This window comes from Pyrus communis, chromosome 3 (genome assembly GCF_041283825.1).
Source record: "Pyrus communis isolate YQ-2024b chromosome 3, ASM4128382v1, whole genome shotgun sequence".
NCBI lineage: Eukaryota > Viridiplantae > Streptophyta > Magnoliopsida > Rosales > Rosaceae > Pyrus > Pyrus communis.
Genome location: NC_142567.1, coordinates 12,742,311 through 12,760,825, shown reverse-complemented (window position 1 = coordinate 12,760,825; position 18,515 = coordinate 12,742,311). Strand labels below are relative to the sequence as shown.

Here is an 18,515-nt window from a genome sequence, read left to right as displayed (position 1 = left end):
GATCCTATCAAGAAAAAGAGAAATGGAAAAAATATATAAGCAGAGAAACATATTCCTAGCACGCCAACACTTCATCCTTGAACGGTAAAAGGGTTAATTGTTTACATTATTGTTGTTATGACCAAACAAAAGAGGTTTACATGGCGTTTATCTTATCTAACACCCGTCTAGTCTCTATACATTGAAAACCCAGAAGGATGTTACGGTGGAGGCAAGAAAGAGCAACAAAATTCCAATTTTGTAGCAACAACCAAACTTGTAGATCCCACCGAAAACCCGCCAAAAAAAATGTTAAACTTCTTCATTCAACGGAAGTTGTTCTTTCGGCGAATTACTACGATTTTCAGGTGAATGGATAGTGTGGACAACCAATTTGTTTCGGTTTGCACCCTTACCATAAACACGCAAACCCATCCTTGTTTTTTCTATTTTGACTTCTTCCTTTGTACTGGGTCCTGGAGCAGTTTCTCTATATATCTGTATCGTTCTTCGAATCTTGTTATTGTTTCGAGCCTCAATCAGTTCCTTTAAATTTTTAACAAAAACTCCTCCTAAAATTTGTTGTTCGCTTCGATCAATCTCTTTGACCATTTTATCTACCCTGAATCACAAATTAAATATAGCGTCAATACTTATGTTTTTTAGAAAAATCTGTTTAGCTTGTAGGTCTTAGAATAACACAGTAAAAAAATTTAAAAATTTAAATATAGAGGTTGTGATTTTTTTTTTTTGGAAATATGTCTGATTTGTTGAGAGATTGGAATTGTTAACATCACTTATTAAAGCACTTCGGGGAGGATGAGACAGTAGACTACCAGATAAACCTAACGAAAAGACCAACCAACCAAAGTAACTAACATTCGAAGAACGATTTGGTAAAGTGAGAACGTAACAAAGAAAGGAAGCAACCAAAAGAAAACATATAAAATGCTTAACAACATTTGATAAACAATTAAAAACACTGGGTTAGTTAAGAATCACAGAGACACCAAGAGACTTTCACACAATAACAGAATTGCATAGACAAAATTTAAACCAAAAAAAAGAAAGAACTATCGGACCTTTGGAGAAACAGAGGTTACAAAGAACATTTGATAAACAATTAAAAACACTGGGTTAGATAAGTATCACAGAGACACTAAGAGACTTTCACACAATAACAGAATTGCATAGACAAAATTTAAACGAAAAAAAGAACTATCGGACCTTTGGAGTATCAGAGGTTACAAAGATAACGAAGAATGAGAAACAAAGCTTAGAACAAACGTTTAATATGAGGTGAAAAAACCTAACAGTTATGTTAAAAATTATAAAATCGCACTATCTGAAATGGAAAGCATGGGGAAACAATGTATTGAAGTTCAGAGCATACCAAAGGCTTGATTGAAACGTAATGGTTCGGAACCCCTTGATTAAAGGCAGCAGCAAGAGCAGATTATGATTGAACAATGTGAGCACAATCTAAACTGCGAAAAAGCAGTGAGACTGAGATTAAGAATTTGAAGTGCAAACAAACAGCTACAATAAAAGTAACTTAAATTGTGATTGTATAACTACTAAGAATTTTCTCTATGATCTTTCATATTTCCCCTTAGTTGTTTGTAGTAATGCTTTATTTTGTCATAACTCCACACTGAACGTAAAATGCACTGTGGTTCCATGAGACAAAGTATGTAATAGTATCAGAAACTTACCAGTTAACCATATAATAATCTAATGTGATCCTAAAATGATGTAGTCGTGGACAAAAGTAAAATTTCATCACAGAACACATAAACATAGGTCAATGGAGATGCTTCCTATAAATTTGCTTTGTACATGGCTTTAATTACTTGAAACCGATAAAAATCTTTAACGGAGACAAAGGCATGTATTTATTGTGCTATAAATAGCTTGTAGTTTGTTATTTGGGAGAGTTTTTTTGGAAAGTTTTTTTGTTCACAACTCAAAGTTCATTTGCTACAGTACCCCTGTTTCCCCAGTTCTAAAAATAACCTTACAAACAATATCAAACAGTACTATTTAAGAATCTAAAAACAGCCCAAACTAACTATACAGACAGGACAGACACCAAAACATGGAGACATGCAACACAAAAGCTGTAATTAGATCCCAGTCACAAAATGCCAACACAAAATTCCTAATCCAACTATCCGTATACTAATAGCCCATCCAAGCAAATACAATTCTAATGGGGTTTACAACAAATAAACCAATTATCCAATTCGAACGGCGTTTTGAACAAATACACCAACCATTCAATTGGAACGGGGTTTGTTACAAATACATGGTCAGTTATCTTAAGCTTTACATAAATAGAGATATACAGATACGTGCACAATGTAGAAAGAAGCCCAGTTCCATTCTACGGTAAAACGACCAAATGGATGCTTAGTTATCTCAACCTTGACATAAATGGACAGATACAGATATGCACACTAAATAGAAAGAAACTCAATTCCAATATAAGCTTAAACGACAAAAATTGAATTATATATTTAAAATATAAGCATGAAAGCTTCACAAATATAAATAAAAAAAGGTAGATAGCTGAATAGGCTTTGAACAAACATCATGGCGTATAATTATTACCTCAAAACGGCATGGAACCAACCTCTTCCTCAAACGATCAGAATTTTTGTAATCTGCAAAGAAAGTAGATCCGTTAGCGACTTAGACACTTTCAAATTGAAAGAGGAAATGTAAAGAATTGTAGCTAAATGAGCAAAGACACAAAACAAAACAAAACAAAACAAAACAAAATTTAGAGATATTTTGAATCGAGCACAACTAATTTGGTTCAATGAAGAATACCATATCTTAAGGCCAAGGTTATATGTAATCTTCCACATCAAGTAGATTTAGCAAGCAAACGATTTGGATGACTAATAACTCCTACTCTCAAGCCTTTGGTACCATTAAAGAACCGTATATTTATTCCAAGTAGCTTCAAAGAGTATAGGTGTGTATTGGTAGTGACCATAAGAAAAGCTCTAATTAAAATGGTGTAATCTAGTTTCATTCCTTCCCACAAAGCTCTCAGGTTGGACCCTCATGAAACGTTGAGTTTGATAAAATTTATTAACGATATAAAAAGTCGAGCATGCTTTCAGTTTAAGCACCACCACTTAAACATGTTAACACATCTATAACTCTAATCAAACTGCAAAACCAACACATGAGTGTTTCTTGGTTCAAACATAGAAGCACCAGAGTGAAAGGTTTTTATATGCATTATGAGACAAAAGTAATTGCAGCAGCAAAACCCAGAGCTTTCAGTTTAAGCACCACCCTCCAATGCCAACAGAAAACACACACAAACAGGACATGATTAACATGAAAATGAAGCTGAAATGAAAGTAAAGTTGAGCCTAAGTTGAAATGGATTAAAAGGATGATTTTTGCAGCAGAAGAACAACATTGTTACCATTCAAATACAAACATATAAGAGAATAACATATGTTTGAACTCTTCATCCAGCGTTGAAATAGATTTGGATGACTAAGAACTCCTACTGTCAACCCTTTGGTACCACTAAAGAACTGTATATTTATTTGCAGATGATCAATTGAAACACCCCACAGATCAATTAATTCAAATCATAGTTAAATACTAATAGTGGCTTTAAAGAATGTAGTCTTGGTTTTAAAATAAAATAAATAAATAAATAAAGCCAGGAAATTAGTCTTACTCTTCTCAAATTGATGTTTCTTTGTTTCTCAAAAACTTGCAGGTGGTTGAGCTGCAAGGATACATGACATGGCAAAAAATTAGAGGGAAAAAGAGTTTGTATCCAAACACAGTAAGGAGAATTATATTAGAAATTAGTTTGTATAAAAGTTAACAAAATTTTTAAATGGATTGAGAAATACCTCAGTAATGGTCTCTTTGGTGGCTGTTGTGTGAATGAGGGGTTTGATGTGTATGCTTTTGCTGGATCTACATGCATATGAAAAATAAAATTTATAAGTGCATCCCAAAAATACAGAAGCAACCAAGAAATGGAAAAACAACCTAGGAACATAGAGATATTCGAATGATGTGAAGTGGAAAAGGAACCTGAAGGTGATTTGGTGAGAAGCAAATAGTAGGGAAGTATGAAGAAACACACAAATGAGCAGAGTGTAACCCCATTATTTATAAAGACAGAAAGCTAAACAGCCTAAACTCCCTAATTAAAGAACAATAAAGTTAAAAAGGAGACTGAATTTTGTTTACACATAAGCAAAGGAAAAAAAAATTTCTGAAAAACACAAATATCAACATAGTGCAGTCCCCTAATTTAGAAAGACTAAGAGTAAACTGTAATAGTTAACTAAACAATTTAAAAATATCTATGACAGCTATAATGAAGGGAAAATTAGCCACGACAATTTAACAGTGTAGCCCCCTAATTTACAAAGACAAAGAGCAAGCTGTAAACTTAACTAAACAACTTTAAAATATGTATGACAGCTTTAATGAAGGAAAAATGAGCTATCACAATTTTAATAAAGGGAATGGCAAATCAAACAGTCAACAGCAAATTGAAAACAATAAACTGTGTAAACTTAGATATGTTTTACGAAAAAAAAAATTTTATTTGTTAAGCTTTCATGTTGCTGTAAATTTAGGTGTTTTCTCTCTGTGTTGGTGTATCTGCTTAAACTTGTCAAACGTTGGTTAATCTTATGGAATATTTGATATACTTCACAGCTTACTGCCTATGTGCAATGGAGCAGCACAAATTTATCTACATTATGGTTGTTAGGACAATGGATTAGGTTGTAGGATAAATTTGGACATATAGCTAATCCTAGAGGTGATCTAAACAACCTGCTAAAGACTAAGAGCAAGCCCTAATAGTTAAGTAAACAATATAAAATATCTATGATAGCATTAATGAGAGAAAAAATATCTATGACAATTTTAATAAATGAAATGGCTAATCAAACAGTAAACAACAATTAAAAACAATAAACTGAAAAAGAGTTAAATCCTAAGGTGGGCTAAACAATCTATAAAGATCTATGACAATTTTAATGGAGGAACAAAATATCCCTAACAATTCTAAAACAGAAAAAGGATCAATCACACAAAAAGTAATCAAGAAAAAAAAACAAATTAAATCAGTGGAAGATCCTAATTGACAAAAACAGAGACATGATCTAGCACCCAATTGAACAATTTATAGACATCCGTTAGAATTTGAATGAAAGAACAAAATATAAAAGAAAATTTTAATAAATCAAATGGCAATTAGGCACCAAACAATGAAAACAAAAGCAGTGCAATACCTTTTGAATCAAGGGAGAAAAATGAAAACCCAGACGCTGCCATTCGTCCCTGAGGCATCCCCTCCTCACCGACTCTGTGCGTAACCCCTCAACCCTAAAGAATACACACACCCATGCTTTCCGCTCTGTATCTCTCTCCCTGTCCATCTCTCTCTCTAAAATGGGAGAAAATCCCATAGATCCTGGCAGAGGAGCTAGCAAAATCTTTCTCTCACTCAGTCCAAATCCCTAGCTCCCATCCGTCTCCAATCTGTCAGGCCCTGTGTCTCCCTCCTCTGTAGTCGCTCTGTCCCCTCTCTGCGCTCGCCACAGCGACACCCAGCTGTCTCCGAGTCAAAAATGGGAGCCACTGTCTCTCTCAAATTCGTCAGCCATGATGTCCCCTTCCCCTCTCTCCCCGAGTCAAAGCTGAAATGCAGGCCCTGTGTCTCCTTGCTCTGTAGTCGCTCTGTCCCCCTCTCTCTCCGCTCGACACAGCGACACCCAGCTGTCTCCGAGTCAAAAATGGGAGTCATCGTCTCTCTCCAATCTGTCAGCTGTGATATCACCCTCCCCTCTCTCCTCGAGTCAAAAGTTGCGAACGGTTGAAAATCAATTCTTAAGCCTGAGTGGCAATTGTGTAAATAAAATGAAAGTGTGTTAAAAGCAACCGAGGGGCAATCCTGTAAATAAACTGAAATGTGGTCCAAAACACTGTTCATTTCTACAGTGCAATTTTGCCAGCTTCTTTAGACTAAAGTAATTTGAATACAAGCATGCAAAAAACAAGAAAAAGAAAACAAGTAAACTTTAAATACCATTTTGATTTGGTATTCAAATGATTTAGTATTCAGAACTATAAACTAGCATGAACCAAACCGGAACCTGTATAAACCGAACTGAACAATTTTAGTAATAAATTTAAGCAGAACTGCACCAAACCGAACTATTAGTATTTCCCTGTTCCGATTATGGTTTGAGAATGAAACTGCACCGTACCCACCCCCACTCTTGAGTCGAATAGGATGCAAAGCAGAATCGGACCTGAAGGGAAGTTTTAAATTAGGGATACGTCCAAAGTTGATTTTGGTTTTTGGCCAAGTTATTATGTTTTATTTGTTAATTACATCTAGGTCAAAAAGGAAGGCCACACAGGCTTTTGTTTTTTGTGGAAACAAGGCCACATAGTTTTCAGGCCTTGATTAAGGTGGCAAAATGATGCTTTCCTTATGCCACTTTCTGCTATGGTTTCAATCGTTGTTGGTAGCTTCATGCAACTGAGAATCATCTAATGTTTATGGGTCACTCTGGTGTTTGAAGGTTGATCACATTTTGTATTTTTTTTTTTTCGGGTTGATGTATGTTTTTAGTTATCCGAAGCACGTTTAAATTTTATGAGTTGTGTTTTCCCTGTTTTTATTTTCAATTTACCACTATGAAGCATCGTGGTTTTCAAACTTTCACAAGTTTTGTTCATCTCAATCTCATACCTAAAGTGAGGATTGTGAAACACTTCATGCTTATGTTAGGCTTTCTGTCAAAAGCTCCGCTAACGCATGACGTGGCGCCACATGTCACTGACCCCATGTGTACATTAAAAAATTAAAAATTGTAACATTGCTTTTTAGTGATGAAATAAGTGTCAATGTCTTATTTTTTTTAGGAAAAGGAAAAATAATACATATGTAAACCAAACATTTACAAAGAGTTTTCTCTACTAACAAAATTTCTAAGCTGTGAAAGATAGGCGGGCGGAGGAAAAGTACGGGAAAGAATGAGAAGAGAGATTAGGAGAGAAGAGAATGCTCCTCCGAGGTCAATACGAGGGAGGGGAGGGGAAGAAAAGAGTCCTATTGGCGTTTCAACGAAGGAAGCAGACAGTCGTACACTCGTACCATGCGTGAGGTCAATATGAGTTTATCTCCAATTTGGAGGCTGGGCTTCCCCAAGTCAACAATATCCTCACTCAACCTGTTCATCATATAACAACTCAAATTATTTACTCCAACACAATGCCCCTCTTTCTTTCTCTCTCTGTTTTTTTTTTTTTTTTTAATGTGAACAAAGTTTACATTGTAAAGAAACTAACCATTTCCATTCACCGGTTGCTTTTGCGTGCCTCTTCACAGCACGGTATAGTCGATCCAGACTATACAACAACAATCCATACACGCACTGCGCTTCTTTCTCCTGTAAATTACAGATAAAGTATCAAGACCAACTTCTTTGCTTCTCTGTTTCTCCAACAAATAAAGTTTGTGAATGTGCTTCTTCCGGAAACCAAACAAAAAAGCACACAATAATAAAGTTTGTGAATGTGCTTCTTCCGAAAATCAAACAAATTATGCACAAAGAAAAACAAAGAGTGATTACGAAAGAAAATTAGAGGGAACAAAAAAAGAACATGATTTAGAAACATCACACAGATGACGTTAAAAATCAGAATTAGATCTCATCAAATAACAAAATCAATGAGAGGTTGCAACTATTAGCACTTTCTTATCAAAATTTTACAGATTCAATTCCTTGTTTTCATTGCAGTTTTTCATTACAAATCATCAAATAGATCATTACCCAACTCAACAGAACAAAACAACGTAGATTTTTCTATATATTTTTCAGTGTTTTAAAAAAGGAGCCTTGAGGCGCGCCTAGACGGCCTTTGAGCAGGGCGGTGAGGAAAACACCTTGCCCAGCGGGAGTAGGCTTAAACTCACCTAGGCATGGTCGAGGTGCGCCTAGGCGCCTGAGGCATCAGCTGGGGCCTTTTTTTATTTTTATTTTTTAAGGTAAGGGTTAACCTATACTGAAGAAATTTTTGAATTGATTGTTGATTATTCTTCTATAATGTTTGATTTCGACTATATATGTTTAATTTCGGCTCTATATGTTTGATTTCAACTCTATTGTTGATTATAATTATATATAATTATAATATAATATATATTAATAATCAAACGCCTTGGCTTTGCCTTTTAAAACATTGATTTTTTTTTTTCCAGATGGAAAAACAAAAAGAAAAATAGAACAATCAAAGAGCATATAAATGCTGATAAAGTACAAACATCAGCTCTCGAAGTAAAATAAGGACAGTAAAGTCACAGCCGCTTTCTGCTTTTAAGCAAAAATATTTTGCCAAGTGGCCTAAATTGTTGAAACAAAAAGATAACTCAATGTGCCTACATTTTTTATATTTATGTGGAGCTAAAAAACTGAAACTGAAAAGGAATATAGAAGCAGTGGTTGCTAACTTCTATCGTTGTTATCCTAAGTTTAGCTATATTTTATTGGAATTTGTTATTACCTTATTTGATTTGCTAAAAGTTTATGGCTCTATGAGTTCGTGAATTCTTCTCCTGTGCAATCTTTGCAAGCAATATACTTATCACATCTAATTATTAGTAATCTAATCTAAGGGGTCTAATTTACTTATCACATCTAATTATTTACGTTCTTCAGAATGCAATATTATGCATAAGTGCACATAAAAGAAATAAAGAGGGCAAATAGTCTACCCTCCCAATCCTTCTCAATGCATATAATCCTGAATTAAATGAGTGAGATAACAGTTCTAAAACACTTTTCTTGCAGATGAATACCATTTGAGACGTGTATGCTATGAAATAATTGCCCAATACTAATATTTGTATAGTTCTATATTTGAAGCGCTTCTAAATAAATTCTCTCTATTGACAATCAGTACAATAGACAGTTTTAGAACTGAATTCTTACCATCCCTTGACCGTAAAAAGTACGATACTGCATAATCTGTTTCTCAACCTCCACAACCAGTAACCTCCGCTGGATCCGAGCAATTCTTCCCCTTCCTTCTGCTCTAGTATCCTGATTTGCATAAGTAGAAATGAGATTGAGCAACTAATACAAACAGGAAGAGAGAACAAATTTGCACAAATGGTAACATTAAAACATTACGGAGCTTTACAGAATTAAAATATTTTCAGATGACTTTAGCTTTGATGTCTTTTCATAAGTCCATCTGGCATACATTATGAAGAATGTACCAAAAACTTTTTGTAGCCCACAAAATAAATAAATAGTTAAACATTTCTCAATTACAATTTGACATACGAATTTTGGATGTCAAAGAGAGGAAAAAGAAGTTTATGGAGAAAACTGAATTCTACATGTTTTAGAAAGTTTTGCAGTAGGCTAGTAATGCTGTTGTCTTTAACTGTGAACAATTGTTTTGAACTCTGCGCAATAAGTTGGAATCGATGATGTAATCCATTACATATGGGATATGCATAGAAATGAAACTACATCTTCATGTGAGAATACTCACATGCAGGCACTAACATCCTTAGTATAATTTAACTTGAGAATATTTTTTTTTTTTTTAAAAAAAAAGAAAAGCTTAAGAAACCTCTCCTACCTGCTTGAACCATGCACGCACTACCATTAGCAGAATGAGGGAGAGGAAGAACGCCGGTAAAGCCGCCAGAATAGCAAAATTGATCTCATTTGCCCTCAGAATTTGGTTGAGTTCAAGCATCGCCCTGTTCATAATAAGATCATCTTTAGGAACTGAAACATGAAATAAGATGGTGCATCTGAAAAACTTGCGTATTAACCAAGACACCAGGATCAGAAACGCACGTTTCAATATCCAGCTTTAGCTTCTGAACCTGTGTGGCACCAGGCATTATAACATGAGAAATAATATAAACAGTGGTAACAGTACTGATAATAGGTAATGGATACTACCTGGATCAGCATAGCACGAGCCAGCTCTCCATTAAGAAGGTTCTGAATAGGATGTGTAAGTTCCTCTTCATACCTATATATTCATAAGATTAAAAAAAAAAAAATCTATTTTCAAGTAGACATGGGATTTTTTTTTATGAAACATACACATACGATTTCAGAACTATACACTAAACAACCAGTGAACCATATGCATCTTAACAAAACCATGAACAAGTTTCTAATCAACTGTTTTACACATACCGGCAGAGTACTTGTTTAGGATTATCTGGAATTTCAAGAAGATCGAAATAAAACAACCAAATCATAAATTAGATTACAAAATATATTAAAAATGGGATTTTTTTTTTTTTTTTTTTTTGAAATACATCCATTCCATTCATATGAAATTCAACAACAAAAAAAAAGGTAAATTAGCATCCATCATTTCAATCATAAGAAATCAAATTATTTCAAAATTTTCTAAGAGAGAAACAAAATGAGAGGTTCAGAGGATAAGACCAAGCTCCAAATATGTACACTAAATGAGAAACTCAAATCTGAATAAATTCGTTGATTTAGTAGACTCAAGGATTTAGGTCACATTCAAGAATTTATTAACAGACATGACAATTTTATTACACAATTCCATAGATCATGTTTTACTGCATTCACAAGTCTCAAAGTTGTTTCAACAAAAACTTTTCATGTCAAGACTCTGGACAAGAGTTAACCAAAGCTACGTATTTATACAAGCACATTTTAAGTTTTATAAAAAGAGGCTAGCACAAAGACGCAACAGAAGCAAGCAACTATAAATAGCAACCTGGCCATGACTATTTCAAGCATTTCCTGATCTGTTGCATTCTCTGGGAACTTTTGGCCTTTTGTCTGCTCAGTGAAAGCCAGTAACATTCTACAAACGAGCCGATAAAAATGTTAGGTTAAAATAAAAAGCATCAACCCGTTTAGCAAAATAAACTAACGCTCGATGTGCTATGTGAATGTGACAAAAGGATAAATAAATAGAACAGAAACCCAGTGATCTGCAAAGAATAAGTTTCGTTAGTATAATCAAAGGATATAGTAATATTCCCTTCTGCCTCTTAAAAACACTTTTTTTTTGATAAATTTGAGAAACACTCTGTATAAAACAAAAAGGGAAAATTGTAGCAATACACCCAAACTAAAAGGGTAAAATCTTTATGAACTACACCTAGTAATGCAAGTCACAGGTAGCACAAGTGATCCAAAGCCCACAGAATAAAAAATGAAATGTATAAGGATTTAACAGTTAGAAAGAATAGTTTTCTAAACCACTGCATTAATTGTGAATTGAACATCCCCTCCTTCCACTAAAAAAAAGGGCAACTGCCCACCACTGACATAAGACTTGATAAGTCACAATCTGCATGTTGATCACTTTCATGACTTGAGAAATGTGAATGGCATGATCAGCATTTTACTACCCACAGTTTAAGTAAGTAAAAGTATGAATTAAAGGGGGAGATAAGGAGATAAAAACATTAACCTGTGTAGAGAATTAGAAGTTAGTTGCACTTCTTCATGATCCATCATTCCTTTATGTCTTTTCCTGAATGTCTCAAAGAGTTCATCTCTAATAGACAGAAGCTAGGAAAAATTGAGTCAACATATAGCTAAAGTCATTAGAATATTCAGATGTTTATATAAATATGAAAAAGGTTATTTGCATATACCCCCGGCCGCGGGGGGGTGGTGTGGGTGGTGAGGGGAGAGAGAGACGGACGAAGGTTGAGGTCAGAAGTGAGTGCCATCTTTTTAATAATGAGATAATACTTCAAACCAAAACTTTGAGTAAAAACAGAACACAATTACAATACACTTAATTCTCAAGGATGCACATTAAAGGCTGGATGAATTAAAATTTTAAATGGAAAAGATCATCCTGGTTCTCAACAATTAACAATATGGGCTAAGTGGACTCTTCGCATCTTTTCCTGCAATCTATGATAGGAGAAACTGAGAGGGGTTTGGCTAACAGGCACTCTGGCAAGATGAGACACGAGCATACTTTGACCAATATCTCAAAGCCAACAAGGGGAACCTCTCTCTGAGGTGCTATTGGAGCAAGTCACGTAGTAAAAAAGGACTTCAAAAGGCTAAAGAATGACTTCAGTATGCAATTTTTTATTTTTATAAAGAGACGATATTATAAGAAGAAAGGGGAAAACAAAGAGGGCGGTCAAGAAAATCACCCAAAACAGAAAACAGAATAACCACAGCCAACCAGAAAAGCTAAAACACCCAAACACCAATTATTAGGCTGCCCCTTCCAATCTAAACAAATTATAGAGAGAGATTCCTGGGAAAACTGAGGCCCAAAGGGCAGACAAAAACTGAACTCTATCCCTTAGGTCTCCTAAACTGACTCTAGCATAATCTTCGAATATATATCTACCTGGGGTTCTCATGTAATGGCTGACAGGATGGGTTCCCTTAGTGATACCGAAAAATAAATTCGAGCTCTTAATCGATAATATAATCCATCCAACTTAAGAAACAAAATACCGCAGGTATTTGAACTGCTAATGTCTGCTATAGCTTCCATGAAGAGTAAAAGAATTTATCTGGCTGTCAGATGCACTCTGAATTTTATTTTTTTACCTCTTCAGAGAGGAGACGCGAGAAATTAATAAAAACCGAGGAGAAGATGTCCTCTAAAATGGTGAAGACAAAAAAGCAGAAGCATCGTCCACATTCACCATAGCAACTATATAACATATCCAAGATAAAAAAAAAAATGAAGGTATTGAGAAACAGCATTGCAATTTGAAATAATAACAGAAAATGAACTCTCCCTAATATCTGAAGATACCAAAGCTCGAAACATAACCCCTTCCAACAAATAATCCACCTCTCACCCGCCTACATCCCAAAATCTGTCTACTCCTTTCCACCAAATTCTTTTTTTATCACTGTGCCTCTTTCTTGCTCCAACTTACTTGTGCTTCTTACAAATAATGCCACACATGTAGCTGGAATCTCCCAGCTCAAATTAGCCTTCACGAATACCCTCAGCCAAACAATCAATGCTACTGGACTGTGCAAAAACAGATGACCCATTCTCAGCATCTTTTATCACAATTCACACACCAATGTCGACAGTACAGACACAAAAAGAGGTGTTCTCCTTTGAACCATTTCACAAATATTACACTGAACACTATTGAAGCTAATACCCTTAGGGTGTTTTCAATTGAGATTTTAAAGGATTTTTATGGAATTATAAATCCACAGATTTTGATGGAGTTTTAAATAAATTACATAGACTCCATGGAAATATATCACAAATTTAAGCCTCTGAGAAACTTCTATCAAAGGTTAATTTATCAAATGATCATCTGAAAATATAAACTTCATGTCAAGACAGTTATATGGCACCATAGCTTCCTTCACTTTCAGTCAAATAGCATAACAAATATTTTTTAGAGCAGTAGAAAATTAAAGCACGATATAAGTTGAATAAATATACCGGTTGCTCCACATGATCGCTAAAGAAGCTGACTGTTGAATCCCTCGCTTCACGAACCCAATTGTCAATGTCTGGACTTCCCATCAGACTACTATGTCCTATAAGCCACACAGAACAAACTGAGAGGCCAACCGCACCACATGTATAACGGATCCAATATTGTGTTACCTTCCTTGGTTTACGATGTTTGCAAACCTATCACATACATAAATCAAAGAAAAAGTATAAAGAAGTATACGAAAAAGAAAAACAGGAAATAAAATAAATTAAAATAAAAAAACGAAAGGCAACTATTTCCTGCATATTCTCAAAAGATGGATAAAGTATATAAACAAGAGCCAATCATAAGCCAGTTGATACACATATGATCAATCAGCTGCTTAAAATTACAAGGTACTACCCGTATGCCAGATAATCATGTCATCCAGCTTACCCAACAAAAGCTATACTCAATTCGATAGAGAAAATGTGGCAGAAGCTCTTACAATAGAAGACAAGTAAGAATCGAGCTTGTACAGATTCTGATAAACCAAATTGATAGCATCCTTAATTTCACAATCTGTCCACTGGGATCCTTCTTGATTTATTTCCGGGAGTTTCTCAAATAGTAGTGGAACTGAATAGCTGCCCTCAACAGACGAATCAACCTGCATAGCAGTTAAATATTCATATTACAATGGTTTTTTCATGTTTTGTGCTTTATTCTCTTTTTGAATTTCAGATGGTGAAACAATCTTGAAAATAAGGCTACCACCACAATAAAATCAAGTTCGAATGTTCAAGCAGCTACCTGCCGCATTGCATGCACATGGCCAACAGATGCCTCTAGTTTGAAGAATAAGCCATTAATTCTAATTAGTAAGGAAGGCAATGAATTCTCTGGATCTCTCACTAACCCGTCTCCAAACTTGTCAATTTCCATGTAAACCTATACAAACCAGGATTGACATACATCATATTCAGATATGTGTGTGTGTGTGTGTGTGTGTGTGTGTGTGTGTGTGTGTGTGTGTGTGTGTGTGTGTGTGTGTGTGTGTGTGTGTGTGTTTCTGTTTGTGTGTCTGTGTGTGCGCATGTTGTGGGTATTCTTAAGAGGATCCCTTTGGAAGGATAGTTGAGAGGGTTGTTCCAGACACTCCACAATGAGATTCAATAATCCAAACTGACTACAGTTTAGATCTCCATCCAAGAACCATGCCTACAAAAAATCATTGAAATCCAAAATTGTTTGACAATTTGATAATCATACATTTAGTTCTTTTAGAAGAAAGATTGTGTCCATCTATTTCTTATGTTATTGTTTGATGACTATATGATTTTGGATTTTGGTGATTTTTTGCAAGGACAATCTTTGAATGAAGTCCTAAAAGTTAAACAATTTGGATCAACGGATAGCTTTGATGGTTGAGCTCACTTACAATCCTTTTTCTGGTAGAAAGGGAACCCTCTTATGAAGCTCTCACTGTATGTATGTGTGTATATGTTCGTGTGTGTGCTGAAAAGAAAATATGAGAATTTGACTACAAGCTAATGGCTATAATTGGTCATCTTTCTCTCCTCAAAAAATTAGAGACCATATTCAAATTAACAATATATGAACAAGGTAAAGCAAACCTGGGCCAAAAATGTGGCGAGAGAACATCTCAAGCTAGTTAATATAGTTATCCGTTCAGATATGTGAGCAGATGCAGAGAGGGATATACTCTGTATAGAAGAACCTTCAGCAATGCATCCACGTATCAGCTGAATTGCACCTTCAATAAAAGCATGTGGCCCTCTCTCTAACACCATAAATTTTACTTTTTGAGCATTAGATCCCTGAAATCAGAAATATCAAACATAAGTCTGTGATTGTGTATCATTTTTATATAACATCAATATTTGTGCATGGTTTATTCAAATCATAGCCAGCACAGACAGACACGCATAAATGCAGGAATGTAGCCATGATTTGCATTGTGTGGGGAAAACCCAGAAAGTAAACTGGCTTTATTTGTTTTATTTCTAGTAACAGAATGTGGCTGGTAAGATCAATTGTTATGTTACCATTTTACCCAGTTGTTAACAGATGCATTACCTGCTACAAGCTATAGTCAAAGACAACCGCTTATATGTTGCTTATCTTCAATTTAACAACATAACAAGAAAATTAACTAACTATACGCTATGCAATATGGCTTATACACAATATGATGATAGGAACGATTTATAATTATGTTAAACAATCTCAATGTCACAAAGATTTAAGGTTGGTGTTAATAAAGAAAAGTTAAGGGAAAGTGGTAGAGTGAAGGAAAACAAAAAGTTCTTGCATGAGCAGGAAAGGACTTTTCTTATTTGAATAACAGAGGAAGCTTTGCCTTCCATGTGAACCTGCTTGGTGAAAATTTGGAACTGCCCCACCTAACATAAAAATATGAAAAACAACTAACACAAAGAAAACACCTGCTGATTCTAATCTCCAGGTCCTTGAATGTGACCTGGTTGATACCAAGCAAACCCTTTCCACCAAAAGTTGTTGAACCATCATGACCAAACAATTTATACATCCCGTGGCACAGATCCTTCAACACTTACTTGTCAAAACCGATTTTGAACCTTCCCAAACTAGCTTATTTCCAGTAATTCAGTATATAATCTGTTCATTTTTCTCAAAAACAACTTTTTGCTCATGAAATCGTGTCACCTAAAAGGCTTTAACCTCCCAAATCCTAGCTTCCAGCAGAACTTCAGCAGTAAACTCAGAAAAGGCTGGCAACTCATCTTTCTATGTCATTCATCAAATAGGGAAGCTTCTGTAGTTTAGACATTTTGATAGGTTCTTTCGTGATATGCTTCTTTTTTGTTCATTGGTTGCTTGGGTGCTTGGGTGCTTGGGTGCTTGGGTTGTTCTGTACTTGTTTTTGTTTATATTTTCACATGTTTTTATTTGCATTCCCCTCTTTCTGTAATCTATAATGTAATTAATGATGTTGTGTTTTATTTCTCACCTCAGCCCTAGATTGCCAAAACTGCAAGTTCTTCTGGATATTATGCAAATTGGAGAAGATGTGTTCCAACATATCATGTAGAACATCAAAAACTCTAGATGCCTCTGTCGATACCCTGCACATTTAAAGAAACAAACATTTAAATGTTTTCATTTATCACTAATATGATCCAATAGTACATAAACAATGGCATTCTTCCAACAAAGCATGATATTGTTGATCAAAATAAATTTAACCATCTCATAACAACAAAAGTGATAATTTGTGGGCACTGATTCAAGCATCATGTTTCAGTACAAGGGCGTTACGTAGATTTTATAAATTCATGGAGTCCATGAATTTTATTTGATTTCTATACTACATAGAATTTGACTGAATTGTATGTGGAATTTAATGAAGTTTGTTAAACTTCAAACATAGAGTTTGAAATATATTTATAGGCTTGATTTTCATGGAATTTTAACGGTCAAATAGAATACTGTTGTCATGCTTACTTTGGCAGTTATATTATTTATAAAAAAAAATAAAAAAATAAAAACTATTTAACATTACATATACACATTCTGGATTACACTAAAATCACCCTAAGTCACTATTTTGGAAAGTATTAACTACAATTATTATAATGAAAAGGATCATAAAAATTCGCATAGTGAAAATAAAAATTAATAGGGTAAGCAAAATATCGAACTAAAATTATAGAAAACAGACTTTTTTTTTTTTTCTTTTTTCGGTTAACAACCCCCCACCCCACCAAAAGGCAAACTTGTAAGTTTGTAACGGATACAAACAAGAAAAGAACAGAGAGGAAGTTGAAGTACAAGCCTTGCTAGCAGGGTGTCAAATCATTAGCCCCTGTAATACCACCAGCTCAGAATAATCTTATTTTCTACTGTTCATTTTTTTCCCTTTTATACAAGCAATTTTGTCAAGATTATTTCAGTAGGCAATATGGCACTAGACAATTGTAACTTGTAGGTTCAATAAATATTTATGCAGGTGTGCATACAGGTCTACCCTCGATGGTGTCTTCAAACGTTGTACAAATTCAGTCAAATCCTTCATGTTCACAAGCAGGGTCGGCATCTTAAATCCACCAAAGTGAAGGGGAAAGGGCTAGACCAAAATCCATTACTTTATGTAATATATTTTTTAAAATTCTTTGTTGAAAAGACCCAACCTTTTATAGTCCCATAAAAATTTGACTATAATACGCCTAAACTCTTTTGTGACTCTTTTTAAAAACCTGAACTGAATAAAACTAATCTTTTAAACTCCATTAAAATCCCAATTGAACACACTAGGCGAGCACATTAAGTGATGCAGGGGCTCGTGTGTGCGTGTGTGCGTGTGTGCGTGTAGGTATACATGTATATACGTATACGTGTATATGTAAATCCAGGTTTAGGATACTGGTGTATTGGGATTACACAAAGTGCAGAAAATGCATAAAAGCAACCAAAACAGAGAGTAAAGTAATGTAATAAGAGGCATACCCAGATGATTCCAGTGGATTAAAAGGCAGCGGAAGGGGAAGACATTCTCGTCGTTTCCGTGATCTGGCTTCCCCAGCCCCAGCAAGAATTGGAATTTTCCGGAGAAAATTGGAATCAGAAGCGGGGAGGAAGCGGCGGACGCGGTTCCAGAGACAGTTGGAGTAGAGCGAAATGAGGGGTTTCAGGCCCTTGGTTTCGGTTGCATCACTCGCTGGGGCTGGGGCTGGGGCTGGGGCTGGACTGACCTCCATTGCCTTGAGTTCAATTCAAAGCTCGCTCGCTCTCTCTCTCTCTCTCTCTCTCTCTCTCTCTCTGTGTTATAAATTGTAAATTGTAATTGTAAGTGCAATTGTAATGGTATGCCGACCACGATTGAACTGGTAATTTCATAACAAGTGTTTTATTAATTAGTAAAAATTAAAATTTAAAAACTATTAATTATGTTATACATATTATATTAAAGGCCGAGAACCCAGCCTCGGAGTCATGGGCTCTAGCAGCCTATTCTCTTGTGCAATTGGGCCTGCCGCGTAGCCCAATTTTTGAAATTTTAGAT

At 35.1% G+C, this 18,515-nt stretch overlaps 1 protein-coding gene and 2 long non-coding RNA genes across 3 annotated transcripts; all 3 read right to left on the bottom strand.

Moving 5' to 3' along the window:
- On the bottom strand, positions 1-1,555 carry LOC148697974 (uncharacterized). The gene is made up of 2 exons (XR_015960314.1): positions 1,373-1,555; positions 1-601 (listed from the first exon to the last, which is right to left on the bottom strand). It is a non-coding gene; the product is annotated as an uncharacterized LOC148697974 (long non-coding RNA).
- Positions 1,556-3,685: 2,130 nt separating this feature from the next.
- Positions 3,686-5,812, bottom strand: LOC148697973 (uncharacterized). The gene is made up of 3 exons (XR_015960313.1): positions 5,277-5,812; positions 3,873-3,939; positions 3,686-3,742 (listed from the first exon to the last, which is right to left on the bottom strand). It is a non-coding gene; the product is annotated as an uncharacterized LOC148697973 (long non-coding RNA).
- A 1,045-nt stretch (positions 5,813-6,857) lies between these two features.
- On the bottom strand, positions 6,858-18,333 carry DGS1 (dgd1 suppressor 1). Its single transcript, XM_088691073.1, has 14 exons — positions 17,960-18,333; positions 16,464-16,578; positions 15,088-15,291; positions 14,264-14,401; positions 13,959-14,120; positions 13,474-13,668; positions 11,491-11,591; positions 10,786-10,875; positions 9,981-10,053; positions 9,873-9,901; positions 9,649-9,772; positions 8,988-9,098; positions 7,345-7,445; positions 6,858-7,226 (listed from the first exon to the last, which is right to left on the bottom strand). The coding sequence occupies exons 1-14, from the start codon at positions 18,208-18,210 to the stop codon at positions 7,106-7,108; spliced, it is 1,815 nt and encodes a 604-aa protein (XP_088547199.1). The 5' UTR covers positions 18,211-18,333; the 3' UTR covers positions 6,858-7,105.
- Positions 18,334-18,515: the final 182 nt, after the last annotated feature.

Excerpts from the sequence above, each read along its gene's own strand:
- DGS1 (XM_088691073.1), bottom strand. The coding sequence starts at position 18,210 with ATGGAGGTCAGTCCAGCCCCAGCCCCAGCCCCAGCCCCAGCGAGTGAT. Across the intron at positions 10,876-11,490 it reads ACTTCTAATTCTCTACACAG|AATGTTACTGGCTTTCACTG; the intron begins GTTAATGTTTTT and ends GCTCGTTTGTAG. Across the intron at positions 7,446-8,987 it reads CTTTTTACGGTCAAGGGATG|GAGAAAGAAGCGCAGTGCGT; the intron begins GTAAGAATTCAG and ends TGTAATTTACAG.